At 43.4% G+C, this 20,475-nt stretch overlaps 1 protein-coding gene across 1 annotated transcript in view; it reads left to right on the top strand.

Moving 5' to 3' along the window:
• gfra2b (GDNF family receptor alpha 2b) overlaps positions 1-7,564 on the top strand; it is a 161,020-nt gene extending 153,456 nt beyond the window's left edge. Inside the window, exons 9-10 of the mRNA XM_085413252.1 lie at positions 4,858-4,905; positions 7,290-7,564. Coding sequence (XP_085269378.1) covers positions 4,858-4,905; positions 7,290-7,433 — 192 coding nt within the window. The 3' untranslated portion in view covers positions 7,434-7,564. The remainder of the gene's footprint in view (positions 1-4,857; positions 4,906-7,289) is intronic.
• Positions 7,565-20,475: the final 12,911 nt, after the last annotated feature.

Raw genomic sequence — 20,475 nt, 5'->3', positions numbered from 1 at the left:
GGCAGTCTTGTGCCAATGTGGAAAATTAAAGGTTGAGCCAAAGCTGCAATGTTCTTATTTTTTAAGCACATTGCCAGCATTCATGCCATCCCGGAACACCTCTAATACATTTCAGTTTTGGAGTCACAAAATACTGAGTTAGTATCACTGAAACTGGAGCTGAAGCTGATGTGTCTGTAATAAACTCCAGTCTGCAGTTCTGCAGACTGGGGTCTTCTTCCTATTTGTCTGCTGTGGAGCAGTTTGTGGATTTTGGCATTCTGTTTTAGATCGTAAGCCTTGAATATTATTTATTTTGGTGCACTCGTACACCTAAACATATGGGGGTTTTTTATTCTCTTTGTCTTTGTAGTAGAGAAAGAGTTTTACAGTTAATATTTTGTGCGGAGGAGACACTAATCCCTCTGGGGTTGAAGGAAGAGCATCCAATATGAAATTCTGCCAAATCAAACATATGGAGGTCCCCGCTGGGAAGGAGGGAGCAGCTAAAAGTAGCAATAGCTCTATTTTGTGCAGATATCTCAGGCATTTCTGGAAATTGTGCTTAAACACCAGCAGCTTTCCAGTGGTCAGAATTCTCATGATGGGACAAAAACAGGAAATCAGCTGATATTTTAGTAAAAAAAAGAACACCTAAGGTGGAGGTTCAGGTTGACGGGTGGCTCCACGAACCTTTAATTAGCAGTGTTGTTCCATCTTCCAATTACAAAGCCATGCATCCCTGACTGTAATAATCAATGTCTGGTAACCCTAACCAAAGGCCGGTGTACAGCATAGTGATCAGGCCTGTAAAGGTGACACTTCTTCAGCCTGTTTCCACTGCACTGGACTCAAAGGCTCTGATAACTGGTAACAGCTTCAGTCACACTGTAAATTCCACACATAATCCCAACAACAGAAGCAGAAGCAAGTTAAGCCATGCTAAGTTTTGAAGTTCTGGTTACGGCTGGGTGAGCTTGGAGCTTTGTCATTGGAAGGTGAGTTCACCTTCGAGTGACATGTGGCCTCCAGCTTCTACCAAACTTCACCGAGACTACAATGTACCAGCTACCATGTCAGAATAGCATGGCTTCATGCCAACCAATGTGCCCATCCACAGTATCTACAAGCAAGTATATACCTCTACTACTACCTCTATTACAGATCTTTGAAACTGAAGGATGATTTGTCCTGTTAGTGACAGTAACTGTGGTTTCCAGGTGGTTGCTGATTGTTGTCAAATAACTGGTGGTGATTGGTTTGAGAGGAGAAACCCTGCCTTGCAGTTTTATAGAGTTTCTTAGAAGTTCTGACCCTGGAGTACCCTCTTTTTTTCCCTGTGCACTGCGTGCTTTAGTGACGTTTAACCAGAGGCCCTTTTAGCAGATTTGAGATTACATATCATTATCATGTACTCAGTTGACCTACTCGTTTGTGAGGTTCCAGTTTGAAGGCTCGAGATGAAAGTTTCCACTGTTGACATGTTGGTGTTTTCAAACGACATGTGACGAGAACGGGGTGGGGGAGACTATGAAAGGGAACTCTCATTGGCTAATGATTTAGGACTGACAGTTAACCAGTGCGTGTATCCCAGATAAACCGTTCTGAAACATCAAACGACCAAAATTTACAAAAGTGACTTTTTGTTTTATTCAGTATCACCTAAAATAAGTTATTGAGCATAAAATCAGAGAAGTGTTTGCAGAGGGTGTAGATTTGTTTTGCAGCCACATATATCACCCCCTGTGGCTGCAGTCTTCAGACCCAGAAGCTCCGCCCACCTATGATACTGTTTATAAATTTTGGTGTTAGAAATTGAAGGCTGCATCTGCCAGTTATTGCATTTGTTGCAGTTACTTCTCACATGGCCTCTGATGACTGTGGTTCCAACTTTAGGATCAGCAGCTTTATGGTGACAGTGAGGTAAAAAAGGTCCCACTAGGGTGGTCCCTGTGACAGGAAGTGCACAAAGTTCTGGTCCTCTTTTCCTGGAATGGAAACAGTTTCTGTAATTCTCATTCTTCAGTGCAGCAAGAATGAAGACCAGGGTTTGCAATTCTGGGACCTTTACGGGTTGGATTTGTTCGGCTTAAGATAAAGAGCAGATGACTCAGTTTGTTCCTCCTCGTGAGGATTGTCCCTGCTTTTTGGACCATTTCTATTCATTTTTATTTCTTTCTGTTTAATTCTTTTGCTGCACAGAGCACAGTGTTCGGATGAATTGGAGCTCATGTGTCTGTTTTCCCATCTCTCAGTCCAGCTGCAGCGTTGATCACTGTGATGGTCGTCTGAACTCAACCGGGCCTCAGGGTCGATGGTGCTTCCCTTTATGTCCAGCCTGCAGACATCCTTGTAGCACAGATATGAGTCTGCATCCAGTCCACATACAGCACAGCACATCGTGGCCAGCATTTCAGCTGTAATGTCTGAGTGGGTGCAGAGTGCTGCAGTGGATCATCTTTATGAAGACGTGTGTGTTCTGAGCTTAGTGTTTTCATTTGAAGTTCACAGACTGCCAAGATGGAAGCGTTAAGAAGGCAAACAGATGGAAAGTAAACTCTGGCGTGTTAAATGTGGCTTTGAGAAACCGGCTGGAAGGATAAAGAGCCGAGGTGAAAGCAGATCATCGCAGGAAGGATGAGTTCTTCTAAAAGTCAGAAAACCAAACTTAAAAACGACAACACAAACAAAGATCATGATCAAAAATCTGTCTTTCTGAATTTCTGTTCAGTGTTTCCCACAACCCCTGGACCTCAGTTGGAAAACACTACATCAGGTCACAGTGATGGTCTGCTCAGACCCAAGTTTTCATCAAGTTTCATGAGGTGCAGAGTCCCACCTAAACCTAACCCACTAGCTGACAGTAAGGAGAACCACTGAGCAGAAGTGAGAGGAAACAGGGTTTTTGTTTTGTTTTTTTAAAAAGTGGAACAATGTTCAAATCACAGAGGTCCAAATGGGACGTGACCTCTGGCTTCCTGTAACCTGTAACTAAATTCTAGTTCAGCGATCTGCTGAAGGCTACTGCTGAAGAACGATGGATGGATGGTTTATTTTCCTGTCTCCATTCTTCAACCAACCCTTTTATGCCAGAGTGCCTGCAGAAGCATTCTGAGCACCTGTAAATGCACAGGAGACCAACCCTCAGTCAGATGATCCAATTTCACAGCACCTGTACTGCACGTTTAACATAGTGTGACAGTATGAATTCACCCTGCAGCCCTCCATCAAGTGCAGAGAGCTGCAGACGGCTACCTGTCAGCACTTTCAAAGCCTCTTTCTAAAGACCTGCGATGTCAGCGTGCATGTTTGGAGTGGGTCTGAATGCTCTGTGGACAGCCGGCAGTGCAGATGGAGTTACATCTGAAAAACAGGCAGATAAAGAGAGAAAGGGATCGGCAGGAATGTGATACTGCTGTGCGCTGCGTCTCTGTTGATGCTGTATATCACCTCATGCATACTGTATAATGGTGTCTTTTCCCCAAAGCTCGTGAATACAGCGATCATTTTCAGCTCTTTTAAAGGAAGCAGACATGCAGAGGCGTCCGGCGTCAGAAGATGTCCATATGATAGCAAATCATCTGCACGCTTTAATGATCAGGTTAAATAAGCCTGTGCGCGTGCACATGGATGCCTATTTGTGGCTCTGCGCATGTATATTTCAGGGAAATGATAATGATCTGGCCACTTGCGATGATTTCCCCGACGCTGAAAAGAATTTTCTTCCTCCTCGCTGAGCGATAAGATCTGATTGACTCACCCACCCAGGCAGCGGGAGGAGATATGCTAATGAAGCACTGACAAAGAAGCTGATGGAGGCTGGAGATAAATGCTGGCATGTGTGTGTTTGAGGACAAATAAGTGTGCATCCTTGTCATCATCAGCACTCTGCATTTTAATGAAGGTGGAGCTCGATTTAAAAACCCGAGGAGGCTGAAACGTGGAGGAGCTGCTTCCTTTAACGGTCTCACAGAAGCAGTGGTCCAAACACCACATTTTACTTCAGGTTTTGACCATCTGCTTTAATTATTGATGATCTGTTTCTGAGGAATCTGTTGTTTCCACTCAGTTTGACAGACATCTGCAGAGAACCCGAGAGCCTTTGAAAACACTGACTGTAATTTTTACCTCTGAATTAAAGCTGAAGTGTGCATGCTGCATTTCAAACCTCTGTGGGGTCCAGGTATTTATGGACCTGACTCTGAGTATTTTTTGGAACTAAATCCTTTTGATTTAAGCAAGTGAATCATTATAAGATTGGGGAAACCTGTAGTCAGCTGAGACTGAAGAAGTCACTCGGATGAGTGACGAAACGTTTCTCCCACTGAAAGCGCTACGTCCACATGAACAGAATCAACTTTTGGGGATTTACTTACCTGGATTATTGAGCATATGCATCAAAACCTCAGTATAAGTACAAAAATCATTATGATTATTAGTCTGTGGTCTGTACTGTGATACAGGGTTTGGAATTTAGGGAGGTTTAACTCTGGGTTCACAGTGGTTACAGCATGATTAAGCCCATGCACTGGCCAGTCAGTTCTGTGGAAAATGGCGCCATCATTTATTGAAAATATTGTGGAGGTCTTTGCGTGCACCATGAGAGAATCTGAGAGTTTTTACAGATCAACTAAAGCCTTCAGCTTTCGCTGACAAGCTTCTGCACAATATTACAGATGAAGACTCTCAGCAGAGGGAGATCACACTTCAAATTCCTGCAGATCTCAGTCCAGCACCATGGCTTGATTTTTCTATTGAAACTCATCAGAAAGCACCTTGTTCACTCACACATTTTATTACTGATCTGAATGGATGGATGGATGGATCTTATTCAATACTCAGCCTGATACTTTCTCACAGTGAGCTCTTGTTTTACAGGATGGAGGACAGAAGTGCATCCCCTCTGATGACTTCGAGTGCGAGGAGGTGAGCAGCTCTGATCAAAACTTTAAAAACGATGGTTGAAGTAATGGGTGGAGGGGTCTCCATCTCCCCCATCACTTGGACCAGCTGATGTGGTGTTCAGGTTGTTTATATGACGCTGACGTGCATCATCAGATCAGACAATGAGATGAAAAATGAACAGATGATTTTTATCAGAGACAGACAGCTTAGAGCCCTTTCACTAAAATCATCTGAGCAAGTTCATTCTGGACAGACCTGAGAGCGCCCCTTATGGAACAGGAAGTCAAGTCCAGACAATGGAAGTTCTTGATTATACTAAACCAGGGGTGTCAAACGCCAGTCCTCAATGGCCAGTGTCCTGAAACTTTTAAATGTGTCCCTGCTGCAACCTTTTATAAAATTAGGTCATTAGCGAGACTCAATAGAACTTGACTCCATGCTGAGGTGGCAACCCCTATCCCTTTTCAAGTAATTTTAAATAAATGTAAGTAAATGTAAGTGTTTGGAAATTTTTACTTCTAAAAGTACTTTTATTGCACCTTGTGCTTTCACTCATGAGCTGCTGTAACATGAATCAAATGGCTGAATTGCCACCTCACCAGCCCTCAAGAACTGAAGTTTGACACCTGTTTGCTAGACGTCTTCTGATTGTGTGTCTGAGAGGGCCACTATTACATCACAGAGAAAGCTTTTATTATTGGTCAACATAATGGAAAAAAGTAAACTTAAGTGGTGTTTTATTACAGCATGGGCTTTTTGGTCGAGTGAGATTATGAGGAGATCATTCTGAGGTGAGATGTGATCTTCAGGAAAGACTGTTAAAGGATGGGTGAAACTGCCTCTGGCTCTGAGCTCAGGAAACTCTTTCCCAATGAGCTTATGGTGTCAGTCGCTGCTTTCAGGCCTGATTTAAGCACCATGTCCATTTTGGAGTTTCAGGTCCTGTTACTCAGAAAGGACCAGAAAAGGGTTTAGGGCGGGGCTACCTGTGACTGACCGTATGAGTGTAGTGTCTGTAGTCTTTTAGAAACGGTGTATGATGGGATGCTGTGTGTACTCAGCTCTCAGTTTCACAGCTGGCACATTAAAAAGCGAGCAGTGTTTTCGCCCACTCTCATTTCTAAGAGTTCGCTGCTAGACTTCCTGTGTAAGCCTCCCTGTGGCCGGTTCACTGAGTGTCCTCCATCTGTTTTCGGGTTAAAGATCCACAGCTGAACTGTAAAGTGTAGTGTGAGGAAACAAAGTGAGGCTCCCTCCAATAAGCTGCTCTGTATTAACACTTGATCACCACACTAATATCTTCATCAGCAGCTGTTACCACCCCAGGTTGGAGAGGAGAGTCACGTGACAGATGGAGAACATGGGAGCACTTTGTTTGAATTTATTGATATATTATTGCCAAACCTGAAGCTGGAGATGAACTTCCAACATGAAATATGCACGAATAAGAAGCTGCAGAGAGTGTGGCGGCAAAGAAAAGGAGCGGCTGCGCCTCGGTGGAGATCTGTCTGTAAAACAGAGAGACACAAAATGAATTACCTGCTGAAACTCAAGCAAGAGAGTTAGACTCAGATATTTAGCAGCCCATAAAAGCTCAGCTCTGTGACTCACTTTACCTTCCTGCAGACACCTCTCCTGCTCGGCCTCCACACACCATCTGTGCTGAGGGCGGCGACCACAGTAGGATACTGCTCCTCCTGCAACAAAATAAACATAAAGAATAAAAGTGAAGCGATGTTACAAATGTGCAATACCACAGATTTTACGCTTTATGTTTCCTCTTCAGCTTCATTTTCAGAGGTTCACGCTCCGAGTTGCTTGCTCTAGTTAAGTGACGCCGCCATCTACAGCTGACAGTTACAAAAGAAATAAATCAATTATTGATAGCAAAATTCAATTTTGGATATCTGAGAGTTTGACATGCAGTCAGTGGTGAGAGACTTTAACACAGCCGTACGTAGATTTATTATTATATTATTATAGCAGGACAAGATTAAACGGTACACATCTGAAAAAGTAGGAAATTATATATTGATGAAGAATTAATATTTAATTGCAGAAAACTTTATCTGAAGCCAGATATGAGGTATGAGGCGTTCTAACACCGCCCACAACTGAACCCGCTCGATAGAAAAGCTTTGTTTCAGAAATCTGCAGTCACCAGTGACACACGAATTTTGGATTTATAATATTAGTACTGAAGAATGAAATGTGGCTGTCTGTAATTAGAACGGGAGCTGGTCAGAGGGACTTTATACAAACTTTCATGGATAGATTTACAGGTATATTGATTTCCAGCTAACAAGCAGCTTCATCATTTGTAAGATTTTCAGGACACCACAGAATGAGGCATTACAAACACTTGTGCACTAATGCTCGTGCCTTTGTCCCCCCTCTGTGCTCAGGCTCTGTTGGCCCAGGGCTCGATAGACTCTCAGGACTCTGCAGGGCCAAGAAGCAGCAGCCGGCCATCAGCCCCACTCCTCCACCTCCTCCTTGTGACTGTGTGTGTGTCCATCCTGCCAGCGTTCCTGTTCCACGTCTCATAAATGTGAACTAGCATACACACATACATGCCCACACACAGATTTACACACACACACACACACACACACACACACACACACACACACACACACACACACACACACACACACACACACACACACACACACAGACATTTACAAACACACATACACACAGACACACACACACACACACACTAAATGTCAGCCAGCAGACGTCCAGCATCAACAACTGCCTTTCAGAGGAGGAGGGAAGTTATTCTGGAGGACGTTCGGATTAGCCAGCTCTCTGCACCACACACACAGTGCACACACACCGTGAGAGGGTGTGTTGTGTGTTTGAGCGAGGGTGAGAATGAGAGAGGCAGACACAGAGAGACTCCTGGGATTTTCGATCACATTGACTTCGTTTCCAAAGCTCGGTGTCTGCAGAGTTTGTGTGCAGCCCGGCTCAGACTCACTGCCTCCAGCTTTCTGGGATCCGAGACAGCTGGGCTCAGAAACACAGGGACTTTGGCTCAAGCTTGGAACTGCACACACACGCACACAAACACACACACAAACACGGAGAACAAGTCTTAAAGTTGGCAGCGCGATGGTGAGAGAGACGACAGAGCTGGACAGATGGGACGGATCATTCCTCTGTGTTTGTCAGCTCAATTTATCACTTCCCTGGACCTCTCTGGTGGCAAGAAAGCTATACTGCATACATTCAAACGCACACGCTGTAACCCTCCCCTTAGACCTCGTTAGCGGGCAAACAGGGTCCCCACAAGGACACAAACACTCATGCTGTACACCAGTGTGCTTTTCGCAGGTCTTTCTCTTCATTTTGTTGTCAACATTCTGTAAAAACTTAATTTAATGTGGAATATGAAAAAAGAGTGTATATTTCACAAATGTAAGTGTAAAATTGTGCGAGTGTGTGTGTGTGTGTTTGTGCATGAGTGTCGGTGGCTGAATGTGGATGTACAGACATGTGGAAGCAAACAAAGGAAGAAGGACTCAGCTGCAGGACACACAGCGATGTGTGTGTACTCTCAACCAAACAAAATTTGGGAGTTTTAGGTTTTTTCCTCCTCTTGTCTTGATTGGTTGTAGGTGTATTGCTAACAAAGCTACAGCTGTTATCATGGTATTAGACCACCAAGCCCCTGTCAGTTTAACACAGTCTCAGTTTAAATGGGTGCTGCTGGTGCTGCAGTTACAGCAGGGCAGACAGTGGTGGTGGACACAGACCCACCAAAGTTGTAGAGATCAGCGCGCTGAGACGGGGAACAATGCTGTGACCGCTCACAATCAGATCCAACTTTGGAGCAACTTTGGAGCACCAACACAGCAATACAGCCTGCTGTCCTTCTGTGACTGAACAGGTCAGGTTGGCAATTAAATGCAAGCTGTTCCTAATAATACGGCAAAAAAACATGTTGGTGTCTTCAGTCACACAGTCCAGCCTGAACCTCAGCGGCCTGAAACAGAAATTCCTCAATAAAGAGTGACATCATTTCTGCACAACAGCGATAAATCTGCAGAACTGGTTTTTCTATAAGGATAGAACCAGAGACCTGCCCATCGAGTCATGTCTGCTACGCAAAGACGAGCCACTCTGTTCAGCACAGACGGACTCAGGTTAGAAATGACAGTGAGAGTGACTGCAGTCTGGGGTGAAGCACAGTTGTTGGGTTGTGTCCCACCAGACTTCTTGTCAGTGCTCGCCGCTTCACTGCATTTTTTCGAACCCAAACCAATGGGTTTTTGGATCCCGTTGGTTTGGGTTAGGGGAACAAATAAAAGTCTGTCCTTTGTGATGAAAGTCGGACCTACATTCACTTGCTCATTAGAAGATTTGGAGATTTGAGTTGTACTTCTTCACACACGCAGCGGGCGGTTGAAATAGGTGATTAAGAGCAGAATGGGCAGGGAAAATGTTTACTCCCTGCTTACTCCCAGAGTCTCTGTTTTATAGCTACTGAGCTTCCTCACACAGTTTCTGGATGATCACCAGCTATGCTCGCACTATCAGAAAAAGTGACTCCCACCACCCGTTACAGCTGCAGAGTCTCAGGCAGCTGGGTGGCAGCTGACACCTGACATATTCACAGCAGCTTTATGTCTGCGGAGTTTCTGGTTTCAAATGTACCGTCTCCAAGATGCACCAAAGACTCAACTATATTCATACCTGTATGAAACCATCCTCTGTCCTGGCAGCTCTTGGGGCTGTTGACAAAGACTCTTCAGTTCAGAGCATAAAAGTTGTTTGTGTTCTTACGCTGCTTCTTATCATCAGCGGTTCAAATACGATCATATGAAGTGGTACCTGCTTCAGAGCCACCGTGTTTCTAAGTAGACCACATTTCTTTTGGATCTATGTTTAGCTTCCAGACATCGAGTGCACTTCTTTGGCACCATGTTAGCAGGCGATGCTATCAGGCTGTCGTCACTTCCTCTGGTAGCGGCTTCAGTCACTTAGAATGGAGAAAAGCTGAACTTATCACTAGCTCACCTCGAGGAGCTTTTTCCTCTATTGTCCCTACAAGTTGGTTGATTTCATTTCACTGTAGGTTTTAGGCTTTCTCTTTTAAGCCTAATAACACAAAAAACATGTAAAACTGCTTCAACTATCCAAGAGCAGTCGCCTCAGGGGTGTTTATACTGTAAGACCCTGCAATTAGACAGAAGCTCTCGGCAACAGTGGGGAAGAAAAACTCCCTTCTGAGAAAATGAAAGTTCCAAGAGAACTAGGTGACTGAAAACATCAATAATTCAAGGAAAGGATTTGTCACTAGTGTTAGCGTGTTAAAGGGCAGGGTCACTGTTTCCAGCAGACTGGCTCAGGTTCTTCTGCAGTCAGCCCAAAAAAACACATGTACAGCCTGATACACAAACTGTTTGGTCTCTATAGATAATTTCCCCTTCATAATCACTCTTTATGATTCACCTGTTTAAATTGTATTAAAGATTACATTATTAGGGGCGTGGCTTCTGACTGACAGGTGGATGGCAAACAGCTGTTTGTAACATTTGGATCACTTCCTCCTGCGTTTGCTTCCCTTAATGTGTTTAATATGTGAGTGTGTGTGGGGTTCTCAGTGTGTACAGTACCTCTGGCCACTCTGTGGGGTATTTTTTATGTTTCATAGAAGCTACCAGGATGCAGAAAATGAACTGTTGTGCTGCAAGGTTGTCACCAGTTGAAGCTCGAGGTAGTCGTCACTTTGTGCCATCCGTGGGCTGGAAAACCTGAGATCAGTTCCAGAGGCGCTGGTGCGTCCTTACTTTAGTGTGATTATTACTGTCATCCCTGCTAGCGGTCAGGAAAACGTATTACCGTGTCTGTGAAGGGTCATTACACAATTGTCCAAATCAGTGAGATTGCTATTAAATTTGTTGTAAACATTGTGATATTTCCCCTTGGGCTTTCAGCAGTATCATTATTAGGACAGATTTGTTTTTGTGTCTGAAATTGGACGATGAAGTCATATATTTCTAATCACCTTGGCCTTCCTCTTGTCCCGTAATCATGTTGCTTTTTTCATCTACTTTTATTCCAGGAGCATTTTTCCCTGGAGTTTCTCATCGGCATCATCCAGACACCTTTTTTCGCTTAAAATGTGAATTAAAATGTGATTTTCATTAACTCAGTGTTAACGTAACGCTGACTGTTCATGATGCCCTGCACATCGGGATCCTGAGTGTTTCATTAGCAGTGTGATAATCCATGGTCCCCAGAGGGGCAGTTCATCCCTCCACTGCCTTAGTGCTGCTGAAGCTTCAGGTTTTATTTCAGAATTAAAGTGCTAGTGTTGAGATAGTGCAGAACTTTATAAATAACAAAATATTAAAATCGATTTCCATAACTTTACTGTAACTTTTCATGATCCCCAGAAGATGATCTCTGGCAGGCTTGATGTTCCCCTGTTTTACAAGCACCATCAACATGAAAACATTCGATTTCAGCAGCACACAAATCACAAAATTATCTGTTTAATGGTAGAAGAATTCAAATTTTGGGAGAAAAATATTTGAAATGAATGGCAGAAATGTCACAATGCAATATTTACAGTAACTTCTGTTAATGTTGGCAGGCAAGTTTATCTTTCACATTTGTACTTAATTTCCTTCCTGTATAAATGTGGTTATCTCCAAGGAATAGGATGGTATCGTCAGCAAAAACTAAAATTAAAACAAATCACTGACGCAAGTGTAAAATTTAAGTTTTTTAAATTTAAGTCCAACGATCGATCCCTGTGGAACACCATGATATCTGATTCATAACAATTCATTCATTACTAATTGTATTTGAAAACAAAGAACTGTTTGTTCAGGATGGATGTCTGATTTTACATTGGTGTTGAGGATGACTGAACAGGGCTTTGTGCTGGTACGACCGTGTGTTGGGAAAGAGTAAAATGAGGACAAAGGTGACGGTGAGGAAGGTTGTAAATTTGCTGATCTATTTGTAAACTTAACAGCGCTCAGCAGTGTAATGAAATATGTGTCTGGAAATAAAAGTAACATCTGTAACAACAGCTGTCCACAAACATTTCTTCTTTAAGTTCTTCGTCTTCCTGAAGCCTCTCTGAATGATGACCTCTGCCTGAGTACCTGACACAGTCTACACTTGTCTTTGTGGGTGCTGATGTCACAGTCTGGCGAGGGCAGACTGTATGAATTGAAAAAGGACCCAAAATGCAGACTCCAAGGAACAGGGAACAAAACTTGAATGTTAACAAAAAGCGAGCCGTTTAATATGGCTGGAAAAAAAAGGTACAAACAAAGGGCAAGGCAAACTGAAGCAAAATTAACACAAACCTAAACTGGGAAATCTAAACAAACAATAAGAAAAACCTAGACAAGAAACTTGGAAGCATGGCATAGGAAACATGGCGTGGACAACAGACGACCTGACAATCACACACTGAAAACAGAGGACTTAAATACACAGGAGGTGATTAGGGGAAGTGGGAACACATGGAGGAACAGCTGAGGGTAATAAAGCAGGACGAGGCAAGGGAAGCAAAACTAGAAACACTCACATGAGACATGGACCTTCAAAGTAAAACAGGAAACACACTGACTGAATTCTAAACATGCAAACTTAACAGCAACTGGGGAGACAGAATATAGGAACCTGAAATATGGTACAAAAACATCACAGTGGACATAACATGGAACACAGGGAAGCCATATGACGAAGCCAAAGAGCAAAACCTAAGATAACCATAACTGAGATCTAGGGAAACACGAAACAGTACCACAAAGGACTCAAAACATAATCCATAATATAAAAACATGAGATCTCTCCAAAATGAAACAGGAACATGAGAGGCAGACATAACAACATAAGACAACAGACATGAAACACACGAAGGGCAAGGGAGATTTAACATAGTTGGAACACGAGGGGGAAATAATAAGAACTAGAAACACTTAGGCATGATAACAAATAAACTTAGGAAACCTGATAAGCTTAAACATACACTATGAACATCAAAAGAACTGAAACTCAAAACACTGGGTCATAAGACCCAGGACCGTGACAGCTGAGTTAAGGCCACAAACACGTCACACAGGTGTTCAGTAAAGTGCTGCCCCTAGCCTGATGAAATCCCTCTGTGTGGTCTTACAGTTTGGTGAAGGTTTCCTCTGCATCAAACTAACCTACATGTGTGCAGCCGAGAGGGAACTATGGTGGCTGGAGGCTGAAATCAGAGTGAAGCCATGCTGTTGGCTCCAAACACATCTCTTCAGGCTTCTGTTGACTCATTCAAAAACCACTCTCTCTTCAGAAACAGTCAACATGGCTTTAATCTACACATTTAGGCTTTCTGTCCCATATGAAAAAGAAATAGAAAAAACTTATAAAAGTCTTGCATCAGATGTGGCCTTCATATTGTAAATCATATTAGGCTTATATGATTTACTCATAAAAGTGGCCACTTTCATATATTGTTTTAGTAAGTATCCAAAACATACAAGTTTCATTTATATAATTTTTCAAGGCATCATATATGTGTTTCCACTCTTGTATGCTTTTTATACAAGTTTCACACAAGACAGATACAAACTTTATAGGATTTATATATATCTTTTCCATATGGGGTGGCTCATTTTGTAAATTGTTGCTCTGTTAACAACATTCGAAAGCTTTGGAAACTCTTCAGGTCTCTGACTCGAGCACAGCTCTGCAGATCTGATGTGTCTGTGGCTGTGAAGCTGCACTAAAGCCTCACAGTTTGTACCTGTAATGTTAGTGTCGAACGTTAGCACTAACATCTACTGCATGATCCTGATTACGAGCTATAGATGGACATCAAGCTTGATTTTATTTTAGTTTTTTTAATTTCCTGTACTTTTTAGTCCCGGTGTGTGAACCTGAACCTAGTTCTTCCCCCTTTAACCAACCTTAGTCTGATTGGCTGTCCCTCATAAACGCAAGGCTTGAAAGTTTCAGTGCTCACACGGGGATGCTGTGTCCCTGACATAGTCATATAAGGATAGCCGCCCTCACTAACATCATAAAAATGTGCAAGCAGAAGAAACTGTGATAGCCGGAGTGTTTGGAGCTTCAGGCTCACAGTGTTTACTGACCACGCTCTTTATTAGACACTGTCAGTTTAACTTGAGCATTAGCAGGAGGTAAATGAAGTGTTTCTGTGCTGATGCGTCTGAAGATCACAGTCTGAGGAGGTGATGCAGACTTTATGTAACGTGTTTCGCTCGTTTGGAGCTGCAGCTCATCAGAAACCCTTTCCCAGTTTAGCTGAACCTCCCTGCGTTGTTCAGCTCTCAGGAATAGAGTGAGAGGCACCCTTCCCCCGATGTACTCACAAGAGGCTTTTTAAATGTGAACTTTGACCTGACTCTTGCTGTTCCGTATTTTTAGCTGAGCGTGAGGAATCTGCTGATTGAAACACCGTGAGACAGATTAGTGAGCAGACGGGAGAATAAAAAGAAACGATGTGCATGTGAGAGTTTGTGTCTTTGCTTCTCTGCTCTTATCTCTGCCTTACTCTCAGCTCTGTCACATCTCCTCCTCTCTCCCGGCTAATCCTGATTCTCTCACTTTGATTCAGACGACACTGATAGCAGGTTGTGTGAAATCATCATCCTTCCATCCATCTCCATTCCCTCCATTTCCACACCGAATCCGCCTGTCACGTCTGCTTCAGCCTCCTTTGTGTCTTCATTCCTGAGATCCATCTGCCGGCCCTTTCCTCATCACTTTGTCTTTCCCTCTCATTATCCTCTCATCGCTGGCTGTGCTTTACTGCCTCCTTCAGCCATACCTAACCAGGAAAATATCTGGCTCTGTTAGATGAAGCAGACACTCAGAGTTTGTGTTTCCACTGCAGAGTGTTCAGGTCTGTCTCAGGTGGATCTAGTTAGGAACAAAGTCAAACTAAGCATGGAGCTGTGAAACACTCTGTGGACTAGCCGGGATTGAAACCGGTGACAGTGGGCATCAAGTCATACGTGACAACCAGAACATGCTCTGTGTGTATGTGTGTGTCTGTGTGTGTTGCTGGTTTTGGCTGATTAAAGCAATTACACACAACAAGGTGAGACGAAGTTACTCAGAGATCCTCCAGGTTTACGTCAGGCTGTGCTTTTCATTAAAAGCCTCAAACCATCACGCTAGGACAGCAGGATCTTTTCAGTCTTTTACACTAAATGACTGAAATATTTCATCCTGAATCCAAAGAGCTGCAGATCAATCATCTGTAGCTGCTGCGCAGCGTCCTCGCTGCTCCACCCTGCTGCGGCAGGTTGGTGGCGGGTGAGGTAGGAGTTTAACCGTGTGGACATTCACTCTAACGATTAATGTCAGCTGAGCTCCAAGCTCCTGATGGAGCAGCCATCATCAGCCACCAGACAAGGTCAGGTAAGCTCAGGGAGAAGAAGTCCGGGTTGAAGGAGAGCCAACACACCCACAAACAGCCCACCTCCACCCAGAATAAACACATTTAAATCAGTGTGAAAACAGTGAAGAGCTTCCTGAGACACACAGTGTGCCTCTCAGCCCGACAACCCGCCTTCAGCCTTCACACATCCAATCATGTGTGTGTGTTTGTTTGTGGACTTCTCTCAGGATCTGTGATCTATGAAGCTGATGCGAAGGTTTTATGTGCTCCTGTTTCTATGGTAACTGTGTGGACGCCACCATCTATGAAACAGACAAATAAGATGGTGTGTTCCTCCTCCAGGAGCTGGGGTCCTTCAGTAGCTTTCCATGGATGACTACCTGGATGGCATTCTGACGCAGGAACAGATCTTTCTGGAGATACTATAAATCTCATTTAGTATAAAAGGATCTTCCAGGAAGAACCAGGATAAAAGATTTGTGTATGGCTTTGTAGTCCTGCGATAAGTGAAGAGACTGGAAGGACAGCTTCCCTCTTCCCCTCATTAACTGAGACAAAGCTGAGTCCAAGTCTGAAAGGCTCAAAGCAAAACTAAACAATCTGAGGCAGAAGAACAGGAAAGGAAGCAGAACAATATCCTGAGAAAAATATATAATCACATTAATAATAAAATAATTTTCACAAGGTAAAAAGCTGAGTGTGAAACTTTAATATCATGCTAATATTCAGGAGGTGCCACTGAGGACAGGAAGTCATGTTCTCAGGTTTACATCCCACATTTACTGGGAAATTATGCGTGATTCTGATTACAATTTTAATTAGACTCGTGCTCATAAATGAGCAAAGGTCCTTATGATACTATTGTGCACTTTCAAGACAGAAGAAAAGTGGTGCCCAGTCAGCCTGAGAAAACCTCTAATTATATCAGAAATAATCAAATATTTGTCCACATTGTTACACGCTGAACGTGAAACTTTGATATGCCGTCGGGGGCTGCAGCTTCCACCACGGACAGGAAGCCATGTTCTCAGGTTTACATTTGCATACAAATTATGCATGAGGGCTGATTACAATGTTCATTAGACCTGCTTTCATTAATAAGTTGAGGTGCTGGTGGGGTGCCTGTGGTGGATCTTACCGCGCTTTTGTATAGCAGTGAACTCAACAGACTGGGCCTGAACGATGAGGGATCCAGGTTCAAATCAGAAGCAGAGCTGAGAGCCATGTTCACATAAAAATGAGATCAGATCCATGTGACCCAGCTCTGTTCATAATCAGACACTGTGATTGGCCCACCACTGGCTGCCTCACAGTTTTATTTTTATATCACAACAACAGTCCCCTCCAATGCTTTATATTGTAATGAAACGTGCCACAGTAATGCAAACCCCCCCCCCCCCCCCCCCCCCACAGCACTACCTCGGACCTGTAATGCACTACACCTCCTGTTAAAGGTGGACTCCCTGAAAGAACCAGATAAACATATGGGAACTGTGGCTGAGTGTGCAGTGCCCACCAGGTTTCACATCACATCTGGAACATTTACAGCAACGCGGTACTTTCTGGGGCTCAGCCAGGCTGTATTATGGAGCGTCTGAACTTTGCCTAATTTCAAGAGGTTTTATGTTCATAATCGAGCCAGTTTTTTTATACAGTTTCATTGTGACTCCATCCCTGTCCAACAGCTTGAAGGTGAAGCCACTCCATAATTCAGCCCCAAAAAGAACAACTTATTTAAATGTAAGATGAAGAAATATTGTTTGTTTTTCCACAAAATTACCAAGAAACTACACAGAAATTACTCATGCACTACATAAAGTTACTAACAAATGTCTTCCATTCAGTTACAGCATCATTATTTGGAATTTCAAATAAAATACATTAAATTCCACTTTACAGTTTTTTACAGACGCTAGGACACATTTCTCAATACTTAGGTCACTTTTGCAAAACTCCTCACACGTTGAGCACAACAGAAGTCTATGTGGGCTAAACTGAGGACCAGTTATCATTGTTTTGGCACAAAATGCATTCAATGACTACATCTCTCAAATTTCATGAATTATCTTCTCACTCAGACACAACAACTGCCAAAAATCTTTGTACGTACAGGACATTTTGCATGTGCTTACATACTGTTTTCAAAACTGTTAAACTTGTGGCCAAAACAATAACACAATGCAAAACTTAAAAAGACAGCAAAATTCAACAGCAATATTTTATTGAAACATATTTTAAATCTAAAAATGCAGTTTAACCAGCCACAGCTTATTCTCATTGTAGATGAACATCTACACAGGTGTTACTCCTTCAATTTTTCAACTCCTTCAATTCTGGCAGCCAGGAGATTCTTTCCTAGGTGTGTTGCCCTAGATGGCATAAGATGTGATGTGGATGAGAACCTGTGGCCAAATGGAGGAGACCGAGTAGATTAGCATTACTATTGTATGTGTGTCAGTGGATGGTGTGTATACAAATTCTTGTATTTTGGGATTACTTAGTGCAAAAAACTAAAAATACATAAACAAATATTAACGAATTCTGCATGATGTCTGATTCATTCCAGTAACATATATTGAAATTATAAACAGAGATGTGTCCTTGTTTTACACAGGAAAACACTGTGTAATGCTACATGTTGTTAGTGTTTTTTAGGTCATTGTTTTGTGGGTGACAAAGTGTGTTTGTCGGCTGTCAACCTTTACTAGTGTTCTGGAAGAATGAGTTTATTTGAGACCTGAATAAAGTGTTTTGGTAGTTGTAGTGCATTTTGAATGTGAAATGAACTGCTTTGCCAAGCTGACGGTCAGTTAGGAGGATTGTGTGAAGAGTTTTGCAAAAGTGACCTAAGTATTGTGAAATGTGTCCAAGCGGCTGTAAAAAACTGTAATACAGGCACATACAGTAAGGGCTGTATCACAAAGTGTAACACTAAGCTGGAGACCTGACTGACCAGCAGGCGACATCCATCTTTTATGCAAGTGTGTGCACCTCAGAGACTGTGAGCCCAGATAAGTTATAGCATATTATATATTTTTATTCTTTCTTTGTTAAAACAGTGAAACAAAAACTGAAATCTGTCACTGACGCTGAGAGAAAGTGTCTGACCTGTAATAAAAATCAGAGCTGCTTCAGATCCAGAGACTCAGACGGCATGTATAGTAATGTGTGCCTGTGTGTGTACAAGGTGTGTGTGTGTGTGTGTGTGCGCGCGCGCGCGCGCGAGTGTGTGTGTGCGAGTGCAAGTGTGTGTCTGTGTGTGAGGTTTGGTATGTCTGAAATATCTGGGAGTAAACACACTGTTTTTGCTGTCACTATAGCAACGTGTGTGAGCATATTTATAGGGCCGGCTTTCTCGCTCCTGCCTCATTAAGTCTGAGCCCAGCGGTTCAGGTCGTCCATCTGTCTGCAGCATCTTCTGTTCTTCTCGGTGTGATGTGCCAATCAGACAGCCAATCAAACACTTGAATGCAAATGAAGAAAGGAGATGAAGATATCCTATTGGACGGCACAGACACAAACATATAGGAGCTGCAGGTCTGCTGAATCGTTTTCAGGCTCTTAAAAAGAAGATTCGTTCTTTCATCCAGCATCCCTTTGGCTATCAGACCAACGAGTTCTGGGAGGTTTGTGCACAACTCAAATTAGAGAACGTCTTCTCTGCTAACACAGCAAGATAAGAAACAGATCATGGAGCTGAGCTCTGGGACTCGCCAGAGACTGTTTAAACCTACAGAAGATTTTGGTTGACCTCTCAACCATCACGGAACTGCAGAAGAACCTCTGAGGCTTAATTTGACCTTAGAGTTCTTCTGCTATGAGACTGCCAATTAGGAGAAACTTCAAATGTGAACACAGGCAACCACAGTGAGGACCTCTGTCTCCACTGAGAGGTCTCCAGTGGAGACAGAGGTCCTCCACCAACCTCTGAGGTCTCCACTGAAACTCAGAGACCTCTTGAAATGGAAACAGAAGTCTCAGAGGGCTCTAACGGAGGTCTGTGGAGACCTGTGTCTCCACTGAGCTGGATCCACATCTTTCCAGCTTCAGCAGAAATATCTCTGCAGCTGTCTCCATCTCTGGCTCTTACAAGAAGTCAAATCTGAATCAAGAGCAACAAAGTTCAAATTAAACTGAACATCCAGCAGGTCACCAGCACAGCAGGGGTCATTTTCATCACAGAGTTCAGCTGTGTTCCCTAAATAAATAACTAAATAAATAAAAACAAACGCACAAGGACAGTAAAGCAGTGTAAAAAAGGCAGGGTGAGTTTGGAAGCTATCCAATCAGGGGTAGGCGAAGGAGCTGTGGTTCACAGGTACAGCTGTACATCAGACTTTATCAGACGTTACCTCCAAATCGCACACCTCTGAGTCTCACAGGTCTGACATGTTTTTGTGAGATTTCCACTATGCAGATGAAGTGGACCTGGAGCAGGTGACCTTCAGAGCAGTAACATGTTGGCTTATGTTCACTTTACTGTTTTGAAACTTTTCATTCCACTGGTGGGCATCACATGGACATAGCTGACCCACAGTGACTGACGCTGGCAGTGTGGCAAAGCAGGTGATGTTTCAGGTCACACCCACCAAACAAACTCTAAACTTAACATTTACAACAACTCACCACATGTTTTACCTTTAAGAGCATCCAGTGGCTGCTCGTGCACAGCAACCACACACGGCAACCACAAGCTGCTGTTGACACAGTGAAATTGGAAAGGAGGAAGTGAGAGGAGGCAGAGGGGATTAAACGGTTGGAAATAGAAACTAGACAGGAAGGAGCAATAGGAGGTGGAAGAATTCCTAAATACAGCAGTAACATCAACACACACACACACACACACACACACACACACACACACACACACACACACACACACACACACACACACACACACACACGGGACACACACAGACACACATACAGGAACACAAACATCAGAGGGATTGATGACCTGAGCAAGGGTCAGAAAAAGGAAATCGTGCTTCAGAGTGAGAGATAACTCGTAGATGTCAGCAACAATCATCGCGGCCGCTGCGATGCACACACTAGTCATCAGGCCGCTCACCACTCCGACGGCGACGTGTGGCTGGAGGAAGGTTGTCGTTATTTGTCTGAGAAATACCGACGTAGATGTGTGAGGGTCGTGTTTCCCGCGAAGAACTCGGCGCTGTGAAATGTGATGTGGGAGCAAAGCC

The sequence above is a fragment of the Rhamphochromis longiceps genome, linkage group LG7, assembly GCF_057381845.1.
Source record: "Rhamphochromis longiceps isolate RC_006_pf linkage group LG7, R_longiceps_female_GT1.1, whole genome shotgun sequence".
Classification (NCBI taxonomy): domain Eukaryota; kingdom Metazoa; phylum Chordata; class Actinopteri; order Cichliformes; family Cichlidae; genus Rhamphochromis; species Rhamphochromis longiceps.
Note: the sequence above shows the minus strand (reverse complement) of the source record. Positions and strands in the feature narration are given on the sequence as shown.